This window comes from Cherax quadricarinatus, chromosome 53, assembly GCF_038502225.1.
Source record: "Cherax quadricarinatus isolate ZL_2023a chromosome 53, ASM3850222v1, whole genome shotgun sequence".
NCBI classification, from domain to species: Eukaryota; Metazoa; Arthropoda; class Malacostraca; order Decapoda; family Parastacidae; genus Cherax; species Cherax quadricarinatus.
The window spans coordinates 18,181,532-18,206,912 of NC_091344.1; the positions used below are offsets into that span (position 1 = coordinate 18,181,532).

The 25,381-nt window shown below is 38.4% G+C and overlaps 1 protein-coding gene across 1 annotated transcript in view; it reads right to left on the reverse strand.

Moving 5' to 3' along the window:
* The window catches only part of LOC128692203 (alpha-2-macroglobulin-like), a gene marked incomplete at its 5' end in the record, with an annotated part of 260,699 nt that extends 238,172 nt beyond the window's left edge, over positions 1-22,527 (reverse strand). Inside the window, 3 exon segments of the mRNA XM_070096368.1 lie at positions 2,613-2,756; positions 16,248-16,469; positions 22,431-22,527. Coding sequence (XP_069952469.1) covers positions 2,613-2,756; positions 16,248-16,469; positions 22,431-22,527 — 463 coding nt within the window.
* Between the last annotated feature and the right edge of the window lie 2,854 nt (positions 22,528-25,381).

Genomic DNA, 25,381 nt, shown 5'->3' on the forward strand with positions numbered 1-25,381 from the left:
AGTTGAATAACTATAGGCCAATATCCAACTTACACCCTCTCTCAAAAATCTTCGAAAAATTAATTCATAAACGAATCTACTCCTACCTTATCTCCCAAAACATACTCAACCCCTGCCAATTTGGATTCAGGCCTAATAAAAATACTAATGATGCTATTATACACATGCTAGAACATATATACACTGCAATAGAGAAAAAAGAAGTCCCACTGGGGATCTTCATTGACTTACGTAAAGCTTTTGATACAGTTGACCATGACTTGCTCCACGTAAAATTGTCACACTATGGTATAAGAGGGCACTCCCTCAACTACCTCAAGTCTTACCTCAGCAACAGAAGCCAATATGTGTACGCAAATGGGGCAAACTCTTCTGCGCAACCAATTACAGTTGGTGTCCCACAGGGAAGTGCCCTTGGCCCTCTTCTCTTTCTCCTATACATAAATGACCTACCAAATGCTTCGCAATTACTCAAACCCACACTATTTGCAGATGACACTACATACGTCTTCTCTCACCTGAGCCCAGTCACGCTAGCCAATACTGTAAATACCGAACTACAGAAAATATCTACCTGGATGAGGACTAACAAACTTACACTAAACATTGACAAAACCTACTTCATTCAGTTTGGTAACAGAGCTACAGATGTCCCTCTTAACATAATGATAAACGGATCACCTATCACAAAGCTAACAGAGGGAAAATTCTTAGGAATCCACCTTGATAATAGACTCAAATTTCATACACATATACAACAAATTTCTAAGAAAATTTCCAAGACTGTAGGCATACTATCGAAGATACGGTACTATGTTCCACAGTCAGCCCTCCTGGCCCTATATCACTCTCTTATTTACCCCTATCTCACCTATGGAATTTGTGCATGGGGCTCAACAACAATTAACCATCTCAGACCACTAATTACCCAACAAAAGGCTGCAGTTAGAATGATAACAAATTCTCACTACAGGCAGCACACTCCACCAATATTCAATACACTAAACCTAATCACCATACAAAACATCCATACTTATTACTGCACCTATTACATACATAGAACACTTAACTCTGATATTAACCCTCCCCTCAAACATCTCCTTGCCAACCTCAACAGAACACATGACCATAACACAAGGCACAGATCACTCTTTGATATTCCTCGTGTCCATCTCATGCTATGCAAAAACTCAATGCACATAAAAGGCCCTAAAATCTGGAATTCATTACCTGTAAATATAAAAGAAACACTACCTGTTTATAAATTCAAGTCTCTTCTCAAAGATCACTTACTCACCCAAAACCAAATAAATACTGAATAACTGAACCTTATAAATTGTATATCTTAAATGTTTCTCACAATTATATCACATAAATGTTAAACCTAAAACCGAATCTAACTTTATTATTTTTTAAATACACTACCTAACAGAATCCTTCATATGACTGAATGCAACCATATGACCTGTCTTTGTAATACTCACTTGTGCTTTATAGTAATCTGTTTACATTAATGTTTTATCACTGATTTCATCATTGCTTAGTTAATCTTAAGTTAATTTTAAGCCAGCCCGTAATGCTATGCATAGTATAAGTGGCTTTGGCATGCTGCTCTTATCTGTATTTTTTTGTACCTCTGTATGTGTGCTCAAATTGGTAATAAATAAAAAATAAATAAATAAATAAATAAATAAATAAACAAGGCTTCTAGAACTATGCTGAAAGTAAAATCATGCTAGAGATCTTCAGAGTCCCAAATTTGACAAAGTTTACACCCTTTTTAGCAAGCACGTCTGTCTGTTGCTTGGCAGATGGAGGATCGAACCTCCTCCACGTCTTGCACTGAATGACCCACATGGGCTTAACGCTTAACATTATTTAAAAAAAAAAACTCTAAGGGATAAGGTTATTTCACACCCTCGACCCCAGAAAGGTGGTGAAGACTCGTAAAATTACTGAGGATCCCACCATTTGCTGTATTCTTCTACCGGTTACATGCCCTTTCGGTATGCTTTGGGGCAACCCGGACAGATAGTGTGACTGTGGGAGCTGGTGAACAAAGCAGGAAGAATGGCTTATTTAGCTCTCTTCGACAGGCAGGAGGATCTATCTCATATTTGGATCAAAGATTTGCTACAATCAGAGAAAAAAAGAAACACCCATAGTAGATATATCTATTATTAAGAGACAACAGTGTTAACTGTTGCTATATAGCTCTGGTTGCAAAGAGAAATAAAGATAGAAACAGAGGTAGGAGGCCTAATGAACTGAAAAATGTGAGGTGCACCATACTGGAAGTGCTTGTTCACCTAGCAGCAAATAGGTACCTGGGTGTTAGTCGACTGGTGTGGGTCGCATCCTGGGGGACAAGATTAAGGACCCCAATGGAAATAAGTTAGACAGTCCTCGATGACGCACTGACTTTCTTGGGTTATCCTGGGTGGCTAACCCTCCGGGGTTAAAAATCCGAACGAAATCTTATCTTATCTTCTTAAAGGGCCAATAAAAGTGTAACTGTTGGCTAGTCGTGTTTATACAGACCCGAGAGTCACACCACAGAAAATGATATTACAAAATATTAATGCTAAGTACAGTATAACAACTCTATATACCTGTATATGTTTGCTTATAGAAAGTGGAACAATGAAGTCCAGAACACCATTTGAAGATGTTGTAATATTCTTGCATTTTCCTTCAGCACATACTTCCATAAGTTTACCTCCAGCAGGGGAACCATCTGGGAAAGTTACCCTAACCTGAAAAAAACATTAACTTAATTTAAAAAATGCAGTTTCCTATTTGTAGCTAGATTGACAGAGCTACAGTTATGATGCTTTATAATCAAAATTGACTATATATTTCTTTACTTTCCGATTTTTTTTTTTTTTTTTTTTTTTTACACAGGGTTTGACAAGGTTAAGGATCCCTAGCTTTATTGACAAGCTATTTACAGGTTAAGGATTCCTAACTTTATTGGCAAGCTAAGAGCTGTTACCTACATCAGCTCATTTGAAAGCATTTTTATTGTTATGAGACATACAAGTAGGGAACAGGATGAAGTTGGAGCCATCTGTTGGTCAGCATTTTCATTTGATCAACTGACTTTATCTCGTTGACATCATTATGCTGTACAATGTGTTCCATACTCGAGTCATCCTGGGTATATAGGATCTCAGATGGAGTGAAGTTCTGGAGAAGGGTACAGCCAGAGTGAAGTTGCTGCTTTCTGCCCGACTTGTGGCATAAAAGCTTGTTTCACGCTGTCCTCGAAGTGGATCCAAGTGTGGTACTTTGACAATATTGGCCTTGTACATAACAGGCCACCCACATCCCTCCTATGTTGAAGGCTCTGCTGAAATGACAGATCTATCCAGGATGGGTCCAGGCGAGAGATGAGACGTCTTGCTCTGTTCTCTACCTCTTGAATATAATTCCATAATTCAATCTGTCCATGCAGTACAGTTCAAATATTAACTGATGCATGCAAGATCTGTCAAATAATTATTGGAATTTAAATTATAATAATAGAGATTATATTTATTTACCTCAATGGTTGTCTTCTGCCTAAGCAGGAGCAATCCATGGAAAAATCATGCATACTTGCAAACACATATACAATATATATATATATATATATTATATATATATATATATATATATATATATATATATATATATATATATATATATATATATATATATATATATATATATATATATATACAGTGGTCCCTCGATTATCGACGGTAATCCGTTCCTGGAAGCCGGTCGATTATCGAAATGGTCGATTTACGAATCAATTTTACCCATAAGAAATAATGTAAATTCAATTAATCCGTTCCTGACACCCAGAAGTATTAAAACAAAAAAAAATTTTTACATGAAATATTCATGTAGTACATAAACAATACAATGGGAAATGATGAATGAAACATTAACAGCATAACACTTACCTTTATTGGAGATTCTTCTTAGTGTATGGGAGACTGGAGGAGGAGGAGAGAGTGGATTGTTTATAGTTTGGAAGGGGAATCCCCTTCCAGCAACACCTCAGGTACCATTTGCTTTTCTGGGGTTGCTTCTTTTCTCTGTTTCTTAATGATTACAAGCATTGATCCTGATACCAACCTCTTATTTAATGACTTAAATGATTCAAACAGTTACTGTAATTACTACACTGCAGAACAATCAAAGGCACTTCTCAGTGCCAACAACAACATAACTATCTTTAACTACAATATCAGATCTTTAAGCAAGCATTACGATGACCTCATAGCATTACTAAATTCCTTACATGCCAATATGTCCATCATTACACTAACTGAAACCTGGCTAAAGCCTGATAGTACAGATGTCTATGCCATTCCTGGTTACACAGCCATACACAACTGTAGGCCAGACCAACAAGGGGGTGGCACAGCCATATACTACTCAGACCAACTAGAATGTATCACCAATACTTGCACAAGGGATGAACATGGGGAATATATAATAGCCAAATTCAAATCCAAATACCTACAAAAACCTCTCACATTGATAAACATTTACAGAGTTCCACAGTCAAACATTAGCCAATTTAGTCAAAACCTAGGAAGTATGATAACTGATGCACGCATGAACAAAGATCACTTACTACTCTCAGGTGACTTCAATATAAATCTCCTGCAAGACCAGGACCCACACGTTACTGAATTCACAAACACAATGAGTAACTGTATGTTGCTACCAACAGTAACAAAACCTACAAGAGTTACAGAGACTAGTGTTTCCCTACTTGACCACATCTGGACCAACACCATATCCCCTTTAAAATCAGGCATAATTACAGATAATACCACAGACCACTACCCTACTTTTCTCATAACAACTCTTGGTAAATTACCCCAAGACACTACTAAAGTCACCTTCAGACTTCACAATGAGGCAGCCATTAATAACTTCACAACAGCAGTAGCAAACATTGACTGGCACACTGAGCTAGAAATCTATACAGATATTGACGAATGTATTAATAATTTTCTAAAAAAGACCCAATACCTCTATAACAAGCACTGCCCTAAAAAAACTAAACAGATGACAGCTAAGAGACTGAACAGTCCCTGGTTAACACCCAGCATTCTCAAATCCATAAATACAAAACACCAATATGAAAAACAGTACAGAATGGGTCACATAACCAGAGACCAAACAAAACGTTACTCGTCAATCCTAACCAGCCTGATAAGAAGGGCAAAAAAATTGTATTATGAGAACAGATTATCCAACTTACGAGGTGATATAAAAAAGACCTGGAAAACCCTATCAGAAATTCTAGGAACAAAAAAGATATCACGAAATAGCGAAATAAAATTAGCAAAATCAGATGAACCCCAACTACCACCAACAGAAACAGCAAACAGACTCAATGACTTCTTCTCCACTATAGGACAAAACCTTGCCAATAAAATCCCAAGCTCAGATACCCCACCAAATGACTACCTCACTGGCAACTACCCGAACACACTGTTCCTAGCTCCGACTAACCCATACGAAGTCTCCCTTATTATCAACACGCTAAAAAACAAGGCAGGAGATTTAAATACCTTACCACCCTTTATATACAAAAAAGTGTCACAAGTGCTATCACCAATCATTGCAACACTCTTTAACAAATCCATTGAATCCTCCACCTTCCCCACAGTACTCAAAATAGCAAGGGTCACCCCGATCCACAAAGGAGGAGACCAAACAGAGTTGAATAACTATAGGCCAATATCCAACTTACACCCTCTCTCAAAAATCTTCGAAAAATTAATTCATAAACGAATCTACTCCTACCTTATCTCCCAAAACATACTCAACCCCTGCCAATTTGGATTCAGGCCAAATAAAAATACTAATGATGCTATTATACACATGCTAGAACATATATACACTGCAATAGAGAAAAAAGAAGTCCCACTGGGGATCTTCATTGACTTACGTAAAGCTTTTGATACAGTTAACCATGACTTGCTCCACGTAAAATTGTCACACTATGGTATAAGAGGGCACTCCCTCAACTACCTCAAGTCATACCTCAGCAACAGAAGCCAATATGTGTATGCAAATGGGACAAACTCTTCTGCACAACCAATTACAGTTGGTGTCCCACAGGGAAGTGTCCTTGGCCCTCTTCTCTTTCTCCTATACATAAATGACCTACCAAATGCTTCGCAATTACTCAAACCCACACTATTTGCAGATGACACTACATACGTCTTCTCCCACCCGAGCCCAGTCACGCTAGCCAATACTGTAAATACAGAATTACAGAAAATATCTACCTGGATGAGGACTAACAAACTTACACTAAACATTGACAAAACCTACTTCATTCAGTTTGGTAACAGAGCTACAGATGTCCCTCTTAACATAATGATAAACGGATCACCTATCACAAAGCTAACAGAGGGAAAATTCTTAGGAATCCACCTTGATAATAGACTCAAATTTCATACACATATACAACAAATTTCTAAGAAAATTTCCAAGACTGTAGGCATACTATCGAAGATACGGTACTATGCTCCACAGTCAGCCCTCCTGGCCCTATATCACTCTCTTATTTACCCCTATCTCACCTATGGAATTTGTGCATGGGGCTCAACAACAAGTAACCATCTCAGACCACTAATTACCCAACAAAAGGCTGCAGTTAGAATGATAACAAATTCTCACTATAGGCAGCACACTCCACCAATATTCAATACACTAAACCTATTCACCATACAAAACATTCATACTTATTACTGCACCTATTACATACATAGAACACTTAACTCTGATATTAACCCTCCCCTCAAACATCTCCTTGCCAACCTCAACAGAACACATGACCATAACACAAGGCACAGATCACTCTTTGATGTTCCTCGTGTCCATCTCACACTATGCAAAAACTCAATGCACATAAAAGGCCCTAAAATCTGGAACTCATTACCTGTAAATATAAAAGAAACACTACCTGTTTATAAATTCAAGTCTCTTCTCAAAGATCACTTACTCACCCAAAACCAAATAAATACTGAATAACTGAACCTTATAAATTGTATATCTTAAATGTTTCTCACAATTATATCACATAAATGTTAAACCTAAAACCCAATCTAACTTTATTATTTTTTAAATACACTACCTAACAGAATACTCCATTCTACTGAATGTACAACAATGCATACAACCATATGACCTGTCTTTGTAATACTCACTTGTGCTTTATAGTAATCTGTTTACATTAAAGTTTTATCACCGATGTCATCATTGCTTAGTTCATCTTAAGTTAATTTTAAGCCAGCCCGTAATGCTATGCATAGTATAAGTGGCTTTGGCATACTGCTCTTTTCTGTATTTTTTTGTACCTCTGTATGTGTGCACAAATTTTTAAATAAATAAATAAATAAATAAATAAATAAATGCCACTAGGACCAGCTTGAGAGTCACTGGAGTCCTGTCTCGCAAAATAACTGTGCAGAGAGCTCTGTTTCTGGCGTCTCTTTAAAACTTCCCTAAAATGGGCCAAGACTCTGTCACTGTACAAGTTGCCAATATGGCTTGCAACATCCTTCTCTGGGTGATGTTTCTCCATAAATCTTTCCATCTTACCCCACATAGTAAAAATCTCCTTAATTTCTGAAGAAGGCACCTTCTTCCATCTCCATCTTCCATGCCTTACCACACTGTGTATGCCAGTACGCTTCTTAAATCTCTCAAACCAGCCTTTGCTGGCCTTAAAATCACTCACTTCACCACTATTTGCAGGCAATTTATTTACCAAATCTTCATGCAACTGCCTAGCCTTTTCACAAATAATCGAGGTCATAAGACTGTCTCCTGCTAATTGTTTCTCATTTATCCACACCAATAATAACTTCTCAACCTCTTCCAGTACTGGTGATCTCATTTTTGTCAGCATATTTACCCCCTTTGCAACAACAGCGTCCTTGATTTCCTTTCTCATGGCTATGATGGAAGATATGGTTGAATGATTTTTGTTATACATCCTCGCCAGTTCGCCCACACGTACGCCACTATCATATTGTTCAATGATGTTTTTCTTAAATTCAATGGTATTTCTCACCTTCTTTACCAAAGGTTTGGCACTAGGAGCTTTCTTTGGAGCCATGGTAGCTTATTTAGCACTTAAATAACTTGCAAGCACTAAAATAAATGAAATATTATGAAATATTTCACTGGAGCACGTGAGAGGACCGCCGCTAACTGGTAAACAATGGCACACTGGCTGGGAAGGAAGGCTGAGGCGGGTCGAGGCCCGCTTACCTCGTGCATACGCGTCTGGGACGACGGGTCGAGACAGGTCGATAAACGAATTTCGGTCAATTTCCGAGTCAATATTTTGTCGAAAAAAACGGTTGATTTCCGAAATGGTCGACTTTCAGGCCGGTCGATTATTGAGGGACCACTGTATATTTATATATATATATATATATATATATTTATATATATATATATATATATTTATATATATATATATATTTATATATATATATATATTTATATATATATGTATATATATATAATATATATATACATATATATATATATATACATGTATATATATATACATGTATTATATATTTTATATATACATATATATATATATACATATATATATATATACATATATATATACATATATATACATATATATATATTATACATGTATATATATATATACATGTGTATATGTACATTATATATATATACATATATATATACATATATATATATATATATATATATATATACATATATATATATATATATATATATATATATATATATACACAGTGGACCCCCGCATAACGATTACCTCCGAATGTGACCAATTATGTAAGTGTATTTATGTAAGTGCGTTTGTACGTATATGTTTGGGGGTCTGAAATGGACTAATCTACTTCACAATATTTCTTATGGGAACAAATTCGGTCAGTACTGGCACCTGAACATACTTCTGGAGTGAAAAAATATTGTTAACCGGGGGTCCACTGTATATATATATATATATATTATGCATGTATATATATATACATGTATATATATATATATATATATATATATATATATATATATATATATATATATATATATATATATATATATATATATATATATATATACACATGATGAAATTAAGACACATATGCAACATCTGAGTATCTTTATTGTACATGTTTTGCCATCCAGTGGCTTTATCAATACAAATTCTAGGACACAGCTTGAAGACAATAGGACTATATACAGAAGAGGAGGTAATCAGTCCCTCAACCTAGGAGTAGGTGCGAAGATCACCATAGTCGTGGAGATTCTGAAGCAGAAGCAAGGAGCCTGGCGCTTATATAGTAACGTCAGGTGTAGCAGACGAGAGCATAGTCACTGGTAGGCGGGATTCCCCAGTGGAAGTAGGTCCTTCCCAAAGAGATGGATTAGTTGTAGTAGTAGTTGTCGTAGTCGTGAAGGTTATGTACATGTCCTCAGAATCAAGATTCCACGATGCTGCAGTGTTTGACAGTGGTTGACGATGTGTCAACCACTCCCTCGTATTTTTGTACAATTTCCTTCTTTAATTATATCATATTTATTATTATTATTATTATTATTATTATTATTATTATTATTATTATTACTATTGTTATTATTAGCTGTAGCAGAAATGTTTAATTCTTTGCAGTGTTCAAGAGTAAACACATAATGTCACCGTCTAATACCTGTCCAAATAGCCATTCCAATATGCAGTCATGAATGGGTTTACATTATTTATTCTGTAGTTTAATAGCAAATAATGAACAAACAAAACACTCACCACACTGAGTGGTGGGAGGGCTGGCTGCCAGTTGCGGGGGTCGGAGGGAGGGTAGCAGGGACTCACAGGTGGCGGGAAACTTAAATATGATTTGGCGGCTGGGAATTTGGTGGCTGGGAATTTTGCGGTTGGGAATTCGCGAATGTGTGAAGCCCGTGAAAGTTGAAAACGTGACTGTTGAGGGAGACCTGTGTGTGTGTGTGTGTGTGTATATATATATATATATATATATATATATATATATATATATATATATATATATATACAGTGGACCCCCGCATAGCGACCTTAATCCGTGCAAGAGGGCTGGCTGTTATGCGAAATGTTCGGTATGCGAATGAATTTTCCCCATAAGAAATAATGGAAATCAAATTAATCCGTGCAAGACACCCAAAAGTATGAAAAAAAAATTTTTACCACATGAAATATACATTTTCCTACACACAAAGAGAAGGATACATGCACAATAGTAGAGTAGTACATGCACAATATATATTGTGCATGTACTACTCTACTAAATGAAGAATAAATGACACTTACCTTTATTGAAGATGCAGCAATGACTGATGAGACACTGTGTCCTGGGAGTGCCTTTTCCTCCTGAGTACTGTAGGTCCTGTTTGGTATTTTCTTCCAGAACAGGCCTTATCACACTGTGTATGTCACTACGATTCTTAAATCTCTCAAACCAACCTTTGCTGGCTCTAAATTCACCAATATGAGCACTAGTTCCAGGCATTTTCCCTGTTCACCTGGGTGTTAGTCGACTGGTGTGGGTTGCATCCTGGGAGACAAGATTAAGGACCCCAAATGGAAATAAGTTAGACAGTCTTCGATGACACTGACTTTTTTGGGCTATCCTGGGTGGCAAATCCTCTGGGGTTAATTGTTTCTTGGTATTCTCAATAAGCCACACCAACAACGGTGCTACAGCAGCAGCAGCAGCTGACGGTGGTACAGCAGCAACAGACGATGCTACAGCAGCAGCAGACGATGCTACAGCAGCAACTGACGATGTTACAGCAGCAGCAGACGATGCTACAGCAGCAACAGACGATGCTACAGCAGCAGCAGACGATGCTACAGCAGCAATTGACGATGTTACAGCAGCAGCAGACGATGCTACAGCAGCAGCAGCAGCAGACGATGCTACAGCAGCAGCAGCAGCTGACGGTGGTACAGCAGCAACAGACGATGCTACAGCAGCAACAGACGATGCTACAGCAGCAGCAGATGATGCTACAGCAGCAGCAGACGATGCTACAGCAGCAGCAGACGATGCTACAGCAGCAGCAGACGGTACTACAGCAGCAGGAGCAGCTGACGGTGGTACAGCAGCAGCAGCTGACAGTGCAGCAGCAGCTGACAGTGCAGCAGCAGCTGACGGTGGTACAGCAGCAGCAGCAGCTGTACCACCAATAGTAGCGATGGTTGATTGGGGTTTATTATACAACCTGGCCAGCTCGGAGACACGCACTCCACTTTCATACTTATCAATGATATTTTTCTTCATCTCCATAGTAATTCTCACTCTTATTGCTGTAGGGTTGGCACTAGAAGCTTTCTTGGGGCCCATGGTCACTTATTTTCCAGAAAAAAATCACCAAAAACACTGTAATAATACAAAATGTTCCGAATGTTCCGATTGTATGCTTGGATGTTACCGCGGAGGCTGGCTGGTAAACAATGCCACCGGCGGAACATGTGAGCGTGGCTCAGGCCGCACATTGGACGCGTCTCGGACGAAGGGCGCTGAGCGGGTTTTTGGGCGGTATGCGAGGCAAAATTTTTGCGATCAAAGCGTCCGGTATGCGGATTGTCCGTTATGCAAGGCGTCCGGTATGCGGGGGTCCACTGTATATATATATATATATATATATATATATATATAAATATTTTTTTTATTTTTTTTTTTTTTTTCAACAAGTCGGCCGTCTCCCACCGAGGCAGGGTGACCCAAAAAAGAAAGAAAATCCCCAAAAAGAAAATACTTTCATCATTCAACACTTTCACCACACTCGCACATTATCACTGTTTTTGCAGAGGTGCTCAGAATACAACAGTTTAGAAGCAAACACATATAAAGATACACAACATATCCCTCCAAACTGCCAATATCGTGAACCCCTCCTTTAAAGTGCAGGCATTGTACTTCCCATTTCCAGGACTCAAGTCCAACTATATGAAAATAACCAGTTTCCCTGAATCCCTTCACTAATTATTACCCTGCTCACACTCCAACAGATCGTCACGTCCCAAGTACTATTCGTCTCCATTCACTCCTATCTAACACGCTCACGCACGCTTGCTGGAAGTCCAAGCCCCTTGCCCACAAAACCTCCTTTACCCCCTCTCTCCAACCCTTTTGAGGACGACCCCTACCCCGCCTTCCTTCCCCTATAGATTTATATGCTTTCCATTTCATTCTACTTTGATCCAATCTCTCTAAATGACCAAACCACCTCAACAACCCCTCTTCTGCCCTCTGACTAATAGTTTTATTAACTCCATACCTTTTCCTAATTTCCACACTCCGAATTTTCTGCATAATATTTACACCACACATTGCCCTTAAACAGGACATCTCCACTGCCTCCAACCGTCTCCTCGCTGCTGCATTTACCACCCAAGCTTCACACCCATATAAGAGTGTTGGTACTACTATACTTTCATACATTCCCTTCTTTGCCTCCATAGATAATGTTTTTTGACTCCACATATACGTCAACGCACCACTCGCCTTTTTTTCCTCATCAATTCTATGATTAACCTCATCCTTCATAAATCCATCCGCTGACACGTCAACTCCCAAGTATCTGAAAACATTCACTTCTTCCATACTCCTCCTCCCCAATTTGATATCCAATTTTTCTTTATCTAAATCATTTGACACCCTCATCACCTTACTCTTTTCTATGTTCACTTTCAACTTTCTACCTTTACACACATTCCCAAACTCATCCACTAACCTTTGCAATTTTTCTTTAGAATCTCCCATAAGCACAGTATCATCAGCAAAAAGTAACTGTGTCAATTCCCATTTTGAATTTGATTCCCCATAATTTAATCCCATCCCTCTCCCGAACACCCTAGCATTTACTTCTTTTACAACCCCATCTATAAATATATTAAACAACCATGGTGACATTACACATCCCTGTCTAAGACCTACTTTTACCGGGAAGTAGTCTCCCTCTCTTCTACACACCCTAACCTGAGCCTCACTATCCTCATAAAAACTCTTTACAGCATTTAATAACTTACCACCTATTCCATATACTAGTAACATCTGCCACATTGCTCCTCTATCCACTCTATCATATGCCTTTTCTAAATCCATAAATGCAATAAAAACTTCCCTACCTTTATCTAAATACTGTTCACATATATGCTTCAATGTAAACACTTGATCTACACATCCCCTACCCACTCTGAAACCTCCTTGCTCATCTGCAATCCTACATTCTGTCTTACCTCTAATTCTTTCAATTATAACCCTACCGTACACTTTTCCTGGTATACTCAGTAAACTTATTCCTCTATAATTTTTACAGTCTCTTTTGTCCCCTTTCCCTTTATATAAAGGGACTATACATGCTCTCCGCCAATCCCTAGGTACCTTCCCCTCTTTCATACATTTATTAAACAAAAGTACCAACCACTCCAACACTATATTCCCCCCTGCTTTTAACATTTCTGTCATGATCCCATCAGTTCCAGCTGCTTTACCCCCTTTCATTCTATATACAGTGGTCCCTCATTTTTCGTAATTAATCCGTTCCTGGAGGAGCTACTATAAATGAAATTTACGATTTGCGAATCAATTTTCCCCATAAGAAATAATGCAAATACAATTAATCCGTTCCTGACACCCAGAAGTATTAAAACAAAAAAATTTTTTACATGAAATATACATGTAGTACATAAACAATACAATGGGAAATGATGAATGAAACATTAACATCATAACACTTACCTTTATTGGAGATTCTTCTTAGTGTATGGGAGACTGGAGGAGGAGAGAGATTGGATTGTTTACAGTTTGGAAGGGGAATCCCCTTCCAGCAACACCTCAGGTACCAATTGCTTCTCTGGGGTTGCTTCTCTTCTCTGTTTCTTAATGCCACTAGGACCACCTTGAGAGTCACTCTAGTCCTGTCTCGCAAAGTAACTGTGGAGAGAGCTCTGTTTCTGGCGTCTCTTTAACACTTCCCTAAAATGGCCCAAGACTTTGTCACTGTACAAATTTCTCACCTTCTTTACTGCAGGCTTGGCACTAGGAGCTTTCTTTGGAGCCATGGCAGCTTATTTAGTACTTGCAAGCAGTAAAATGAGTGGAATATTATGAAATATTTCGTAGGAGCACTTGAGGGGATCTTCACTCACTGGTAAACAATGCCAGACTGGCTGGGTAGGGAGGCCTCCCTGGCTCACACCGTGTGTATATGTCCCGGACGAACTACTATTTGCGAGTCAACCTATGAAAAGCGAGTCCATGTTTATGCGAAAATACCCCTATGATTGGCGAAATTTACGATTGCCAAGAACTACGAAAAGCGAGGGACCACTGTATATATATATACATACATACATATACACATGTATGTAGATTGGAAGTTAGGAGGAGGTAAGGAACTACCAAAACTGTTGTCCAGAGGACTGAGGAAGGGTTGTTGAGGTGGTTCAGACATGTAGAGAGAATGGAACGAAACAGAATGACTTCGATAGTGTACAAATCTGTAGTGGAGGGAAGGCGGGGTAGGGGTCGGCCTAGGAAAGGTTAGAGGGAGGGGGTAAAGAAGGTTTTTTTGTGCGAGGGGCTTGGACTTCCAAGAAGCATGCATAAGCGTTTTCGATAGGAGTGAATGGAGGCAAATGGTTTTTAATATTTGATGTGCTGTTGGAGTGTGAGCAAAGAACATTTATGAAGGGATTCAGGGAAACCGGCAGGCCGGACGTGAGCCCTAGAGATGGGAAGTACAGTGTCTACACTCTGAAGGAGGGGTGTTAATGTTGCAGTTTTATAAAGTGTAGTGTAAAGCACCCCTCTAGCAAGACAGTGATGGAGTGAATGATTATGAAAGTTTTTCTTTTTTGGACCACCCTGCCTTGGTGGGAATCGGCCGATATGTTAATAAAAAAAAATATACATATATAGGGCTGGCATTAGAAGCTTTCTTTGGGCCCATGGTGGCTTATTTAGCAGTTACAAGCACTAAAAACAATGGAATAATACAAAATATATCGCATGTACACGTGGAATCGTCCGCACTGGCTTGTCAACAATGGCCTGGGTGGCTCAGGCCGCATAGACACATTCTGGACGAATGTCCTTAACTGAGTTTTTTATTGTTAGCCAAGCCAATATTTTGACACAAAAACGTATAGGTATCCAATTTTATCGCTATCCAATGGCATCGTTAACCGAGGGTCCACTGTACGCATCTAGGCTTTTATAGGCTTAAAGATATGTTTACAGTGGACCCCCGGTTAACGATATTTTTTCACTCCAGAAGTATGTTCAGGTGCCAATACTGACCGAATTTGTTCCCATAAGGAATATTGTGAAGTAGATTAGTCCATTTCAGACCCCCAAACATACACGTGCAAACGCACTTACATAAATACACTTACATAATTGGTCGCATTCGGAGGTGATCATTATGCGGGGGTCCACTGTATTTTTAAATTTACATAAAATAGTTGAATTTGCTTTGCAATCAAAACTTTGGGGTCCAGTCTGTGGACTCCAATGTGTAATCTTTTGACTACCTCCTACTGGATGGGTATGGGATTCATAATAAACCTATGAAAGTAAACTAACTTCAGAATAGTTTTATTTAGTTGTTTATTATTATGTGGGATTAACCAAAACCATTTTATTATTTATATTATTACAAACAACAATCTTAATTTCTTCCAGCAATGTAAGCCATCGTGACTTTGAAACTCTACAATTAAGTGTTAGTTGATAAGTTGACCCAAACTATGTTTCATTTATGGAATCAAAGTCTTAGAAACAATTTAAACTTTGTGTTTTTCATAAAAGCTTTCAAATCAGTGAAATCACTAGGGTCATTAGACCTTAGCTTTGTCATTTAACCATGTTCTTCGTGAAAAATCCACACATACTAGAATAGCAAAATATCACTTGAATTTACTGCTGCACACTAACACTGCTGCACACTCTAATACTGCTTCACTTTCTTAGTGTGTGTATTACATTTTAAATTATTTTGTCGAATTAAATGTTTAGTGTCATTTCTTTCTACCTGATCCGTGAGATACATTACATTTACAGCAACTTGAAGATATGGTTGACTCTCACTGCCATTATATGTTTACAGTGAGGATAACAGCATAGAAACTAAACAGTTGTACTGTAACTGCCTGGCTAGAGACCAACCTGTCCAGTAAAGGGAAGATTTGGCTTCTGAAACTCTTCTTTTCCAGTTGATGTAAAACTTAGTACGGTTCGATGTATATCAACCTTTAACTCTTTTTGGAGCTCTTGTTCTGTTCCCTCTTCAACCACAGTTGCTGTCACAGCCAAGCTCTGGACAATGTAATCCTCTCCATTCAAATCTACAGCTTCAGCTAAGACTTCAATATCTTTACAGCCAAAAATCTGTGGAAAAAATTATTTTAAAGACACAGATAACAGGAAATTCTTTTATTACTAAGTTTCACTCAAAGCTCAAGTTTACCAAGTAACAATCAAATACACCAGCCTGTATGTGGACTATATCTACATCACTGTTTCCAGACATTTCAATCTCACTCATTTCAGACATTTACTTAACATGACTGAGTCCTCCATACACTTCATAACAGAATAAGAAAAAGACAGCTCCTAACCCTTTCTGGATGTCCTACTCATCAAAGATGAAAATGCTCTTAAAAACAAGACAAACAGAACACACATCAAAAAGGACAACCACCATGACCTCAAAACCAGTGGGGAGTTATCATAGAATTCGTCCTGTAAGCATTCAGAATTTGCAATGAAAGGCATCTTACAGTACAAAAATATATTAAAAGAGGTATTTGCCAGCCTAAAATTCTCACTACTTATTATTACACACATAACCCGCACATAAAAGAGAGAAGCTTACGACGACGTTTCGGTCCGACTTGGACCATTGACAAAGTCACACAGTGTGACTTTGTCAATGGTCCAAGTCGGACCGAAACGTCGTCGTAAGCTTCTCTCTTTTATGTGCGGGTTATTTGTGTATTGTTCCAGTCACGGTATTGTGCCTTTTTGTTATTTAACTACTTATTATTCTTTCTCGCAGGCAGAAAGTCTTTCTCATATACAACACAGCCAAAGAGTATACTAACATTGACAAAAAATGGTTCTCAGCACAAGGCAGACTGCCCAGTAAGAGAACCAAAAAAACAATCTATAACAGAGATTTTGGTCGAGACTCATTCGCACATATAGGGACATAATTATGGCCGCAGAATAGATAACACCAGCAATACATTGTAATCCATCATGGACTGGATGAAAGCCTAACATTTGCACCAACAGAATGACAGAAATTAAATGCAGAATTTTAGAAGCAGCCACGATCTACCTCACCGATGCCATCAAACAGAACAGTGTATATTAGCTAAACCTATTGCTTACATTATCTGTGACAGTTAATAAGCATAATAAACCAATCACTTTAACGCCCTGCCTCTTCCTCGCACAAAATGCATGCTAAAGGAATAACAGGAAAAGTTGGTAGATGGATCTATAATTTCCTCACAAACAGAACACAAAGAGTAGTAGTCAACAAAGTAAAGTCTGAGGCGGCTACAGTGAAAAGCTCTGTTCCACAAGGCACAGTACTCGCTCCCATGTTGTTTCTCATCCTCATATCTGACATAGACAAGGATGTCAGCTACAGCACCATGTCTTCCCTTGCAGATGACACCCGAATCTGCATGACAGTGTCTTCCATTGCAGACACTGCAAGGCTCCAGGCAGACATCAACCAAATCTTTCAATGGGCTGCAGAAAACAATATGGTAAACATGAGGAAATTAGAACATCATCAGAGTACAAAACAAATTCCGGCCACAAAATAGAGCGAAAAACCAACGTCAAAGACCTGGGAGTGATCATGCCGGAGGATCTCACCTTCAAGGACCATAACATTGTATCAATCGCATCTGCTAGAAAAATGACAGGATGGATAATGAGAACCTTCAAAACTAGGGATGCCAAGCCCATGATGACACTCTTCAGGTAGCTTATTCTATCTAGGCTGGAATATTGCTACACACTAACAGCACCTTTCAAGGCAGGTGAAATTGCTGACCTAGAAAATGCACAGAGAACCTTCAGGGCACGCATAACGGAGATAAAACACCTCAATTACTGGGAGCGCTTGAAGCTCTTGAACCTGTACTCCCTGGAATGCAGGCGGGAGAGATACATGATTATATACACCTGGAAAATCCTAGAGGGACTAGTACCGAATTTGCACACAAAAATCACTCACAACGAAAGCAAAAGACTCGGGAGACGATGCAACATCCCCCCAATGAAAAGCAGGGGTGTCACTAACACGTTAAGAGACAATACAATAAGTGTCAGGGGCCCAAGACTGTTCAACTGCCTCCCAGCATACATAAGGGGGATTACCAATAGACCCCTGGCTGTCTTCAGGCAGGCACTGGACAAGCACCTAAAGTTGGTACCTGACCAGCCAGGCTGTGGCTTGTACGTTGGATTGTGTGCAGCCAGTAGTAATAGCCTGGTTGATCAGGCTCTGATCCACCAGGAGGCCTGGTCACAGACCGGGCTATGGGGACGTTGACCCCCGGAACTCTCTCCAGGTAAACTCTAGTCGGCTGACTCCCACCTAGGCTGGGTGACCCAAAAAGAAAGAAAATCCCCAAAATTTATTTATTTATTTATTTTATTTATTTATTAATTTGAACATGATACAGGGAAGTACAAGGAATACAATTTTTTAAAGTGCAGCATGCCAAAGCCCCTTGTATGCAGAGCATTATGATGAAGATACTTTCATCATCATTCAACACTTTCACGTCACTCATACATAATCACTGTTTTTGCAGAGGCGCCCAGATACAACAGTTTAGAAGCTTATATAAAGATACAATATAAATACAATATAAATACAATATATATACACCATATATACATGTATAATATATATATATATATATATATATATATATATATATATATATATATATATATATATATATATATATATATTATATACTATATTTATATATATATTTATATATCTGTATATCTATATATATATATATATACACCTACCATCCGACTTACGACCAAGCTTGGTTCCGATAAACCGGTCGTAAGTCAAAATGGACATAAGACGAACCTTTGAAAATTGCCGACATATTGGGTAGGGCATAATGTCAAAACTTTCCTATATAAACTACCTACATAATACTGTAGTGTAATGTACAATCATTATTTCATTCTTTTTACCATAATTTACTTCTGTTGTTGTATTTTAATTATTTATGTACTGTATATAATGTATACATGGTAGTGATATGTAATGTAAATTTTACATCGCATACAGCATCATATGTTACTATTATCTTTATGTATTGTCGACACAGTGGAATGGGAGAATACCACTGGTAGTGTCATCCTGCCAGAATGTTGTATAACCTATACCCTAAGTAAAGAGAAACAACTCTGGAACATGTGTAATACGTATCCGGCTGGCTGGCTGGGTGGCCGGGTCTGTGGTTGGCCGGGTGGGTGGCTGGCTGGCTGGGTGGCTGGCTGGATGATGGGTGGGTGGCTGGATGGGTGGGTGGGTGGCTGGATGGGTGCGTGGGTGGGTAGTTGCCTGACTGGCTGACCGAATGTGGCTGTCTCTTTGTATCTCTCTCTGTATCTCTCTCTCTCTCTCTCTCTCTCTCTCTCTCTCTCTCACTGGTACACGTAAGTAAGTTATCATATATATTATAAATTACCTAGGATAACCCAAAAAATCCAGACAAAGTGCTATACAGTGGATCTGTACTCCAGTGCCCTAAATTAATAATAATATTAATAATCATTATTATTACAATAATACGTATGTACTAATCTTAATATTATTATTATTAAGCTATAATATAATAATCGTGTCCACTCATTACTTACCTTAAAATATCTGTAGTTTTAATGTAGAGTGAGAGGTGAGTAAACAAGATTAAATGAATAAATGAGAGAGAGAATGAGAATGTAGAATGTTCACGAGTTATGTAAACAAACGTTGTTGTTGTTGTTGCTGTTGTTGTTACCAGCCCGGACACGAATGGTTCCTGTTCACTGTAAAGCCGACCAGAAAAACATCTCATATTTGTTAATTTATATGTTATGTAGCATGTTTATTATATACTGTTGAAAAAAAATCATAGATGGATTAAGCAAAATATCTATATTAACGTTTTATACACATTTAATGCACCTCAGTGATTATTATTGTTATTATCATTACTAATATGGCATCTTCAAGACCAAGTACACTCTTAATGAGTGGCTCTGAGACAGACAAGCAAAGACAGACACACAGGTAGACAGACAGACAGATACACAGGTAGACAAAGACAGACACAGGTAGACAAAGACACACAGGTAGACAGAAAGACACACTGGTAGACAGAAAGACAGACACAGGTAGACAGAAAGAGACACAGGTAGACAGAAAGACAGACACACAGAAAGACACACAGGTAGACAGAAAGACACACAAGTAGACAGACAGACACACAGAGATACAGACAGATATACAGGCAGACAGATACAGACAGGTTTATGTGCAACATTGAAAACAAATAAGAGTGTTCGAGAGTAAGAGCCTTTCTTGCCACAATCTCCCGTGCAAGATTCAGACTTCATCTTAGGGGCCATGGTGAAATTTACTGTCCAGTTAGTACAGTTAATACAGTATGATGCTGCTGATAGGGCAGGGTTATTCAAACTGATGCTGCCTGCATGACACATTGCCCCCGCGAGTATTGTCAAATATTGTACAGTGGTGTGCATCAGCCGGCCCAGCCGAGCTGCCAGATGCACGATCGTAAGTGGAGTGGACGTATGTCGAGCAGGTCGTAAGTCGGATGGTAGGTGTAATATATATATATATATATATATATATATATATATATATATATATATATATATATATATATATATATATATATATATATATATATATATATATTTTCAAGTCGGCCGTCTCCCACCGAGGCAGGGTGACCCCAAAAAAAAGAAAGAAAATCCCCAAAAAGAAAATACTTTCATCATCATTCAACACTTTCACCACACTCGCACATTATCACTGTTTTTGCAGAGGTGCTCAGAATACAACAGTCTAGAAGCATACACATATAAAGATACACAACATATCCCTCCAAACTGCCAATATCCCAAACCCCTCCTTTAAAGTGCAGGCATTGTACTTCCCATTTCCAGGACTCAAGTCCGACTATAAGAAAATAACCGGTTTCCCTGAATCCCTTCACTAAATATTACCCTGCTCACACTCCAACAGATCGTCAGGTCCCAAGTACCATTCGTCTCCATTCACTCCTATCTAACACGCTCACGCACGCTTGCTGGAAGTCCAAGCCCCTTGCCCACAAAACCTCCTTTACCCCCTCTCTCCAACCCTTTCGAGGACGACCCCTACCCCGCCTTCCTTCCCCTATAGATTTATATGCTTTCCATGTCATTCTACTTTGATCCATTCTCTCTAAATGACCAAACCACCTCAACAACCCCTCTTCCGCCCTCTGACTAATACTTTTATTAACTCCACACCTTCTCCTAATTTCCACACTCCGAATTTTCTGCATAATATTTACACCACACATTGCCCTTAAACAGGACATCTCCACTGCCTCCAACCGTCTCTTCGCTGCTGCATTTACCACCCAAGCTTCACACCCATATAAGAGTGTTGGTACTACTATACTTTCATACATTCCCTTCTTTGCCTCCATAGATAATGTTTTTTGACTCCACATATACCTCAACGCACCACTCACCTTTTTTCCCTCATCAATTCTATGATTAACCTCATCCTTCATATATATATATATATACACCTACCATCCAACTTACGACCTGCTCGACTTACAACCACTCGACTTACGACCGTGTTTTTTATGCCAAATTTCCTGGAAATAAACAACTATTTGTGTTGTACACAGTGTTTATCCTAAACCTTACAGTATAACATACAGTACTAACAGCATAAAAAGCAAAGTAAAACATGAAATACCAAAATAAAACAATAAAATAAAGTCATTACAAAAATGTTTTGATGATATTCAGTAGTAAAGTTCGACTTACGACCATTTCGACTTACAGCCGGTTTCTCGGACCCGAACTCGGTCGTAAGTCAGATGGTAGGTGTGTGTGTGTATATATATATATATATATATATATATATATATATATATATATATATATATATATATATATATATATATATATATATATATATATATATATATATATATATATATTTTTTTTTTTTTTTTCAACATAACTGAAATAGTAAAACAAAAAAAGTACAGTATTTACCTGTTCATTAACTGTATGAATAATCTTGCTGCTTCCCCATCCTCCATTGTCAACTTTGAGCATGACATTACCCTTTACGGGTTGTCCATATGTATACCTGTAAAAGAAATCTAAATACAGAAAAATTATTATACAAATCTAACACTGTACCATTCGTTTCAAACCATGTTTGCTGTTGTTCCTTCATAATTCTAAACGCAATAACTGTGTCTTTTGATTTTATTCCCTGTTGTGAATAAACTAAGAAAATTAATAGTAATAGTAATTAATAGTAGCAATTAATAGTAATTGGTGTTGCAGGTAAACTAAATGCAAGTATGACTATTACTTTGAGTGAACTTATCATCTCACTTTGATGCTGATTTCATCAAATATTATTATTTTTTTTTATTAACACACTGGCCGATTCCCACCAAGGCAGGGTGGCCCGAAAAAGAAAAACTTTCACCATCATTCACTCCATCACTGTCTTGCCAGAAGGGTGCTTTACACTACAGTTTTTAAACTGCAACATTAACATCCCTCCTTCAGAGAATTTGGTAGGGTATGAAAAAGAAGAAAATTAAAAGTGAATACAGGAAAGAGTAAGGTTATGAGGATAACAAAAAGATTAGGTGATGAAAGATTGGATATCAGATTGGAGGGAGAGAGTATGGAGGAGGTGAATGTATTCAGATATTTGGGAGTGGACGTGTCAGCGGATGGGTCTATGAAAGATGAGGTGAATCATAGAATTGATGAGGGGAAAAGGGTGAGCGGTGCACTTAGGAGTCTGTGGAGACAAAGAACTTTGTCCTTGGAGGCAAAGAGGGGCATGTATGAGAGTATAGTTTTACCAACGCTCTTATATGGGTGTGAAGCATGGGTGATGAATGTTGCAGCGAGGAGAAGGCTGGAGGCAGTGGAGATGTCATGTCTGAGGGCAATGTGTGGTGTGAATATAATGCAGAGAATTCATAGGTGCGAGATTACCAAAACTGTTGTCCAGAGGGCTGAGGAAGGGATGTTGAGGTGGTTCGGACATGTAGAGAGAATGGAGCGAAACAGAATGACTTCAAGAGTGTATCAGTCTGTAGTGGAAGGAAGGCGGGGTAGGGGTCGGCCTAGGAAAGGTTGGAGGGAGGGGTTAAAGGAGGTTTTGTGTGTGAGGGGCTTGGACTTCCAGCAGGCATGCGTGAGCATGTTTGATAGGAGTGAATGGAGACAAATGGTTTTTAATACTTGACGTGCTGTTGGAGTGTGAGCAAAGTAACATTTATGAAGGGATTCAGGGAAACAGGCAGGCCGGACTTGAGTTCTGGAGATGGGAAGTACAGTGCCTGCACTCTGAAGGAGGGGTGTTCATCAAATAATGTTCCTACATTCTTCCTGGGAAGGATTTACTAATAAGCAGACTCAACTACTGAGTGGCCCCAAATTGTTAAATATTTTTTTGAACCGATCTTGACTTACATTTGTACAGTGGACCCCCGGTTCGCGATATTAATCCGTTCCTGAGAGCTCATCGTAAACCAAAATTATCGGAAAGCGAATCAATTTTCCCCATAAGAAATAATGGAAATCAAATTAATCCGTGCAAGACACCCAAAAGCATGAAAAAAAAACTTTTACCACATGAAATATTAAGTTTAATGCAATAGAATAATTACAATAACAACAATAACAATAGAATAATAACAATAGAATAATTGACACTTACCTTTAATGAAGATCTGGTGATGATTGATGGGATGGGAGGAGGGGATAGTGTCGAAGTTGTTACTCTTTAGAAGGGGAATCCCCTTCCATTAGGACTTGAGGTAGCAAGTCCTTTTCCGGGGTTACTTCCCTTCTTCTTTTAACGCCACTAGGACCAGCTTGAGAGTCACTGGACCTCTGTTGCCGTTCCTTTAAGATTTGTCTAAAATGGGCCATAACATCGTCATTGTAATAGTCACCAGTACGGCTTGCAATAGCTGTGTTAGGGTGATTTTCATCCATAAAGATTTGCAGTTCAACCCACTTTGCACACATTTCCTTAATTTTTGAAGTAGGCACAATGGAGTCCACAACTGGCATAGGCTTCTCAGGGTTAGCCCCAAACCCTTCAAAATATTTCTTAATTTCCATACTAATTCTCACCTTTTTACCACAGGGTTGGCACTAGTAGCTTTCTTGGGGCCCATGGTGAATTATTTTGCAGAAATAAGCACCAAAAACAGTGATAATATGGATAATATGGAATGTACCTAATGTATACTTAGATGCACGCACACTGGCTGGCTTGTAAACACTGGCACACACAGGGCAGTTCATGCCACACATGGACACGTCTCATACGAATCGCATCGCATACCGGGTTTTGTAACAGGAACCAAGGCAAATTTTTGGCAATATAATGCATTGGCTACCGGATTTATCGGATACCGATAGCATCGCGAACCGGGGATCCACTGTACATGTAATGTTTGAGTGTTTGTGGTGGAATGGCAGTAAAACAATCAACTGGTTTTAATGTTAAATTTAATTTTCACCAGTGCTATAGCAGACAGTAGGGATGACTGATAAATTCTCTCCTAGTAATCTGACTTGTGGTATATAAATTCCTTGTCAATTTCAGTTCTGTTAACTTCACTCCCATATAAAAAAATCCACATTAAAAAGGAACTTTATTTAAAACATTTATTAGAAGCTCTTATTAAAAAGCAAGAACATTTTCTTACATCAAACATTTATTAGAGGCTATTATGCAGTGTATTATAAAATGTGTATAAAAAACAATCCATATATAATGTCAGTTTCAAAGATTTATTCTGAAACCGGACACATATTAGTCCTGAAGAGTAGCCAGGACAGTACGGGAGCAGGTGAAGTGTATTTTTGTTAGTACGAGACTACGAGAACAGTGGCGGCTGAAACAAGTCATCATGGTTTGTTGTTGGTCTGAGTAGGGATGGTAAGTTCTGATAATT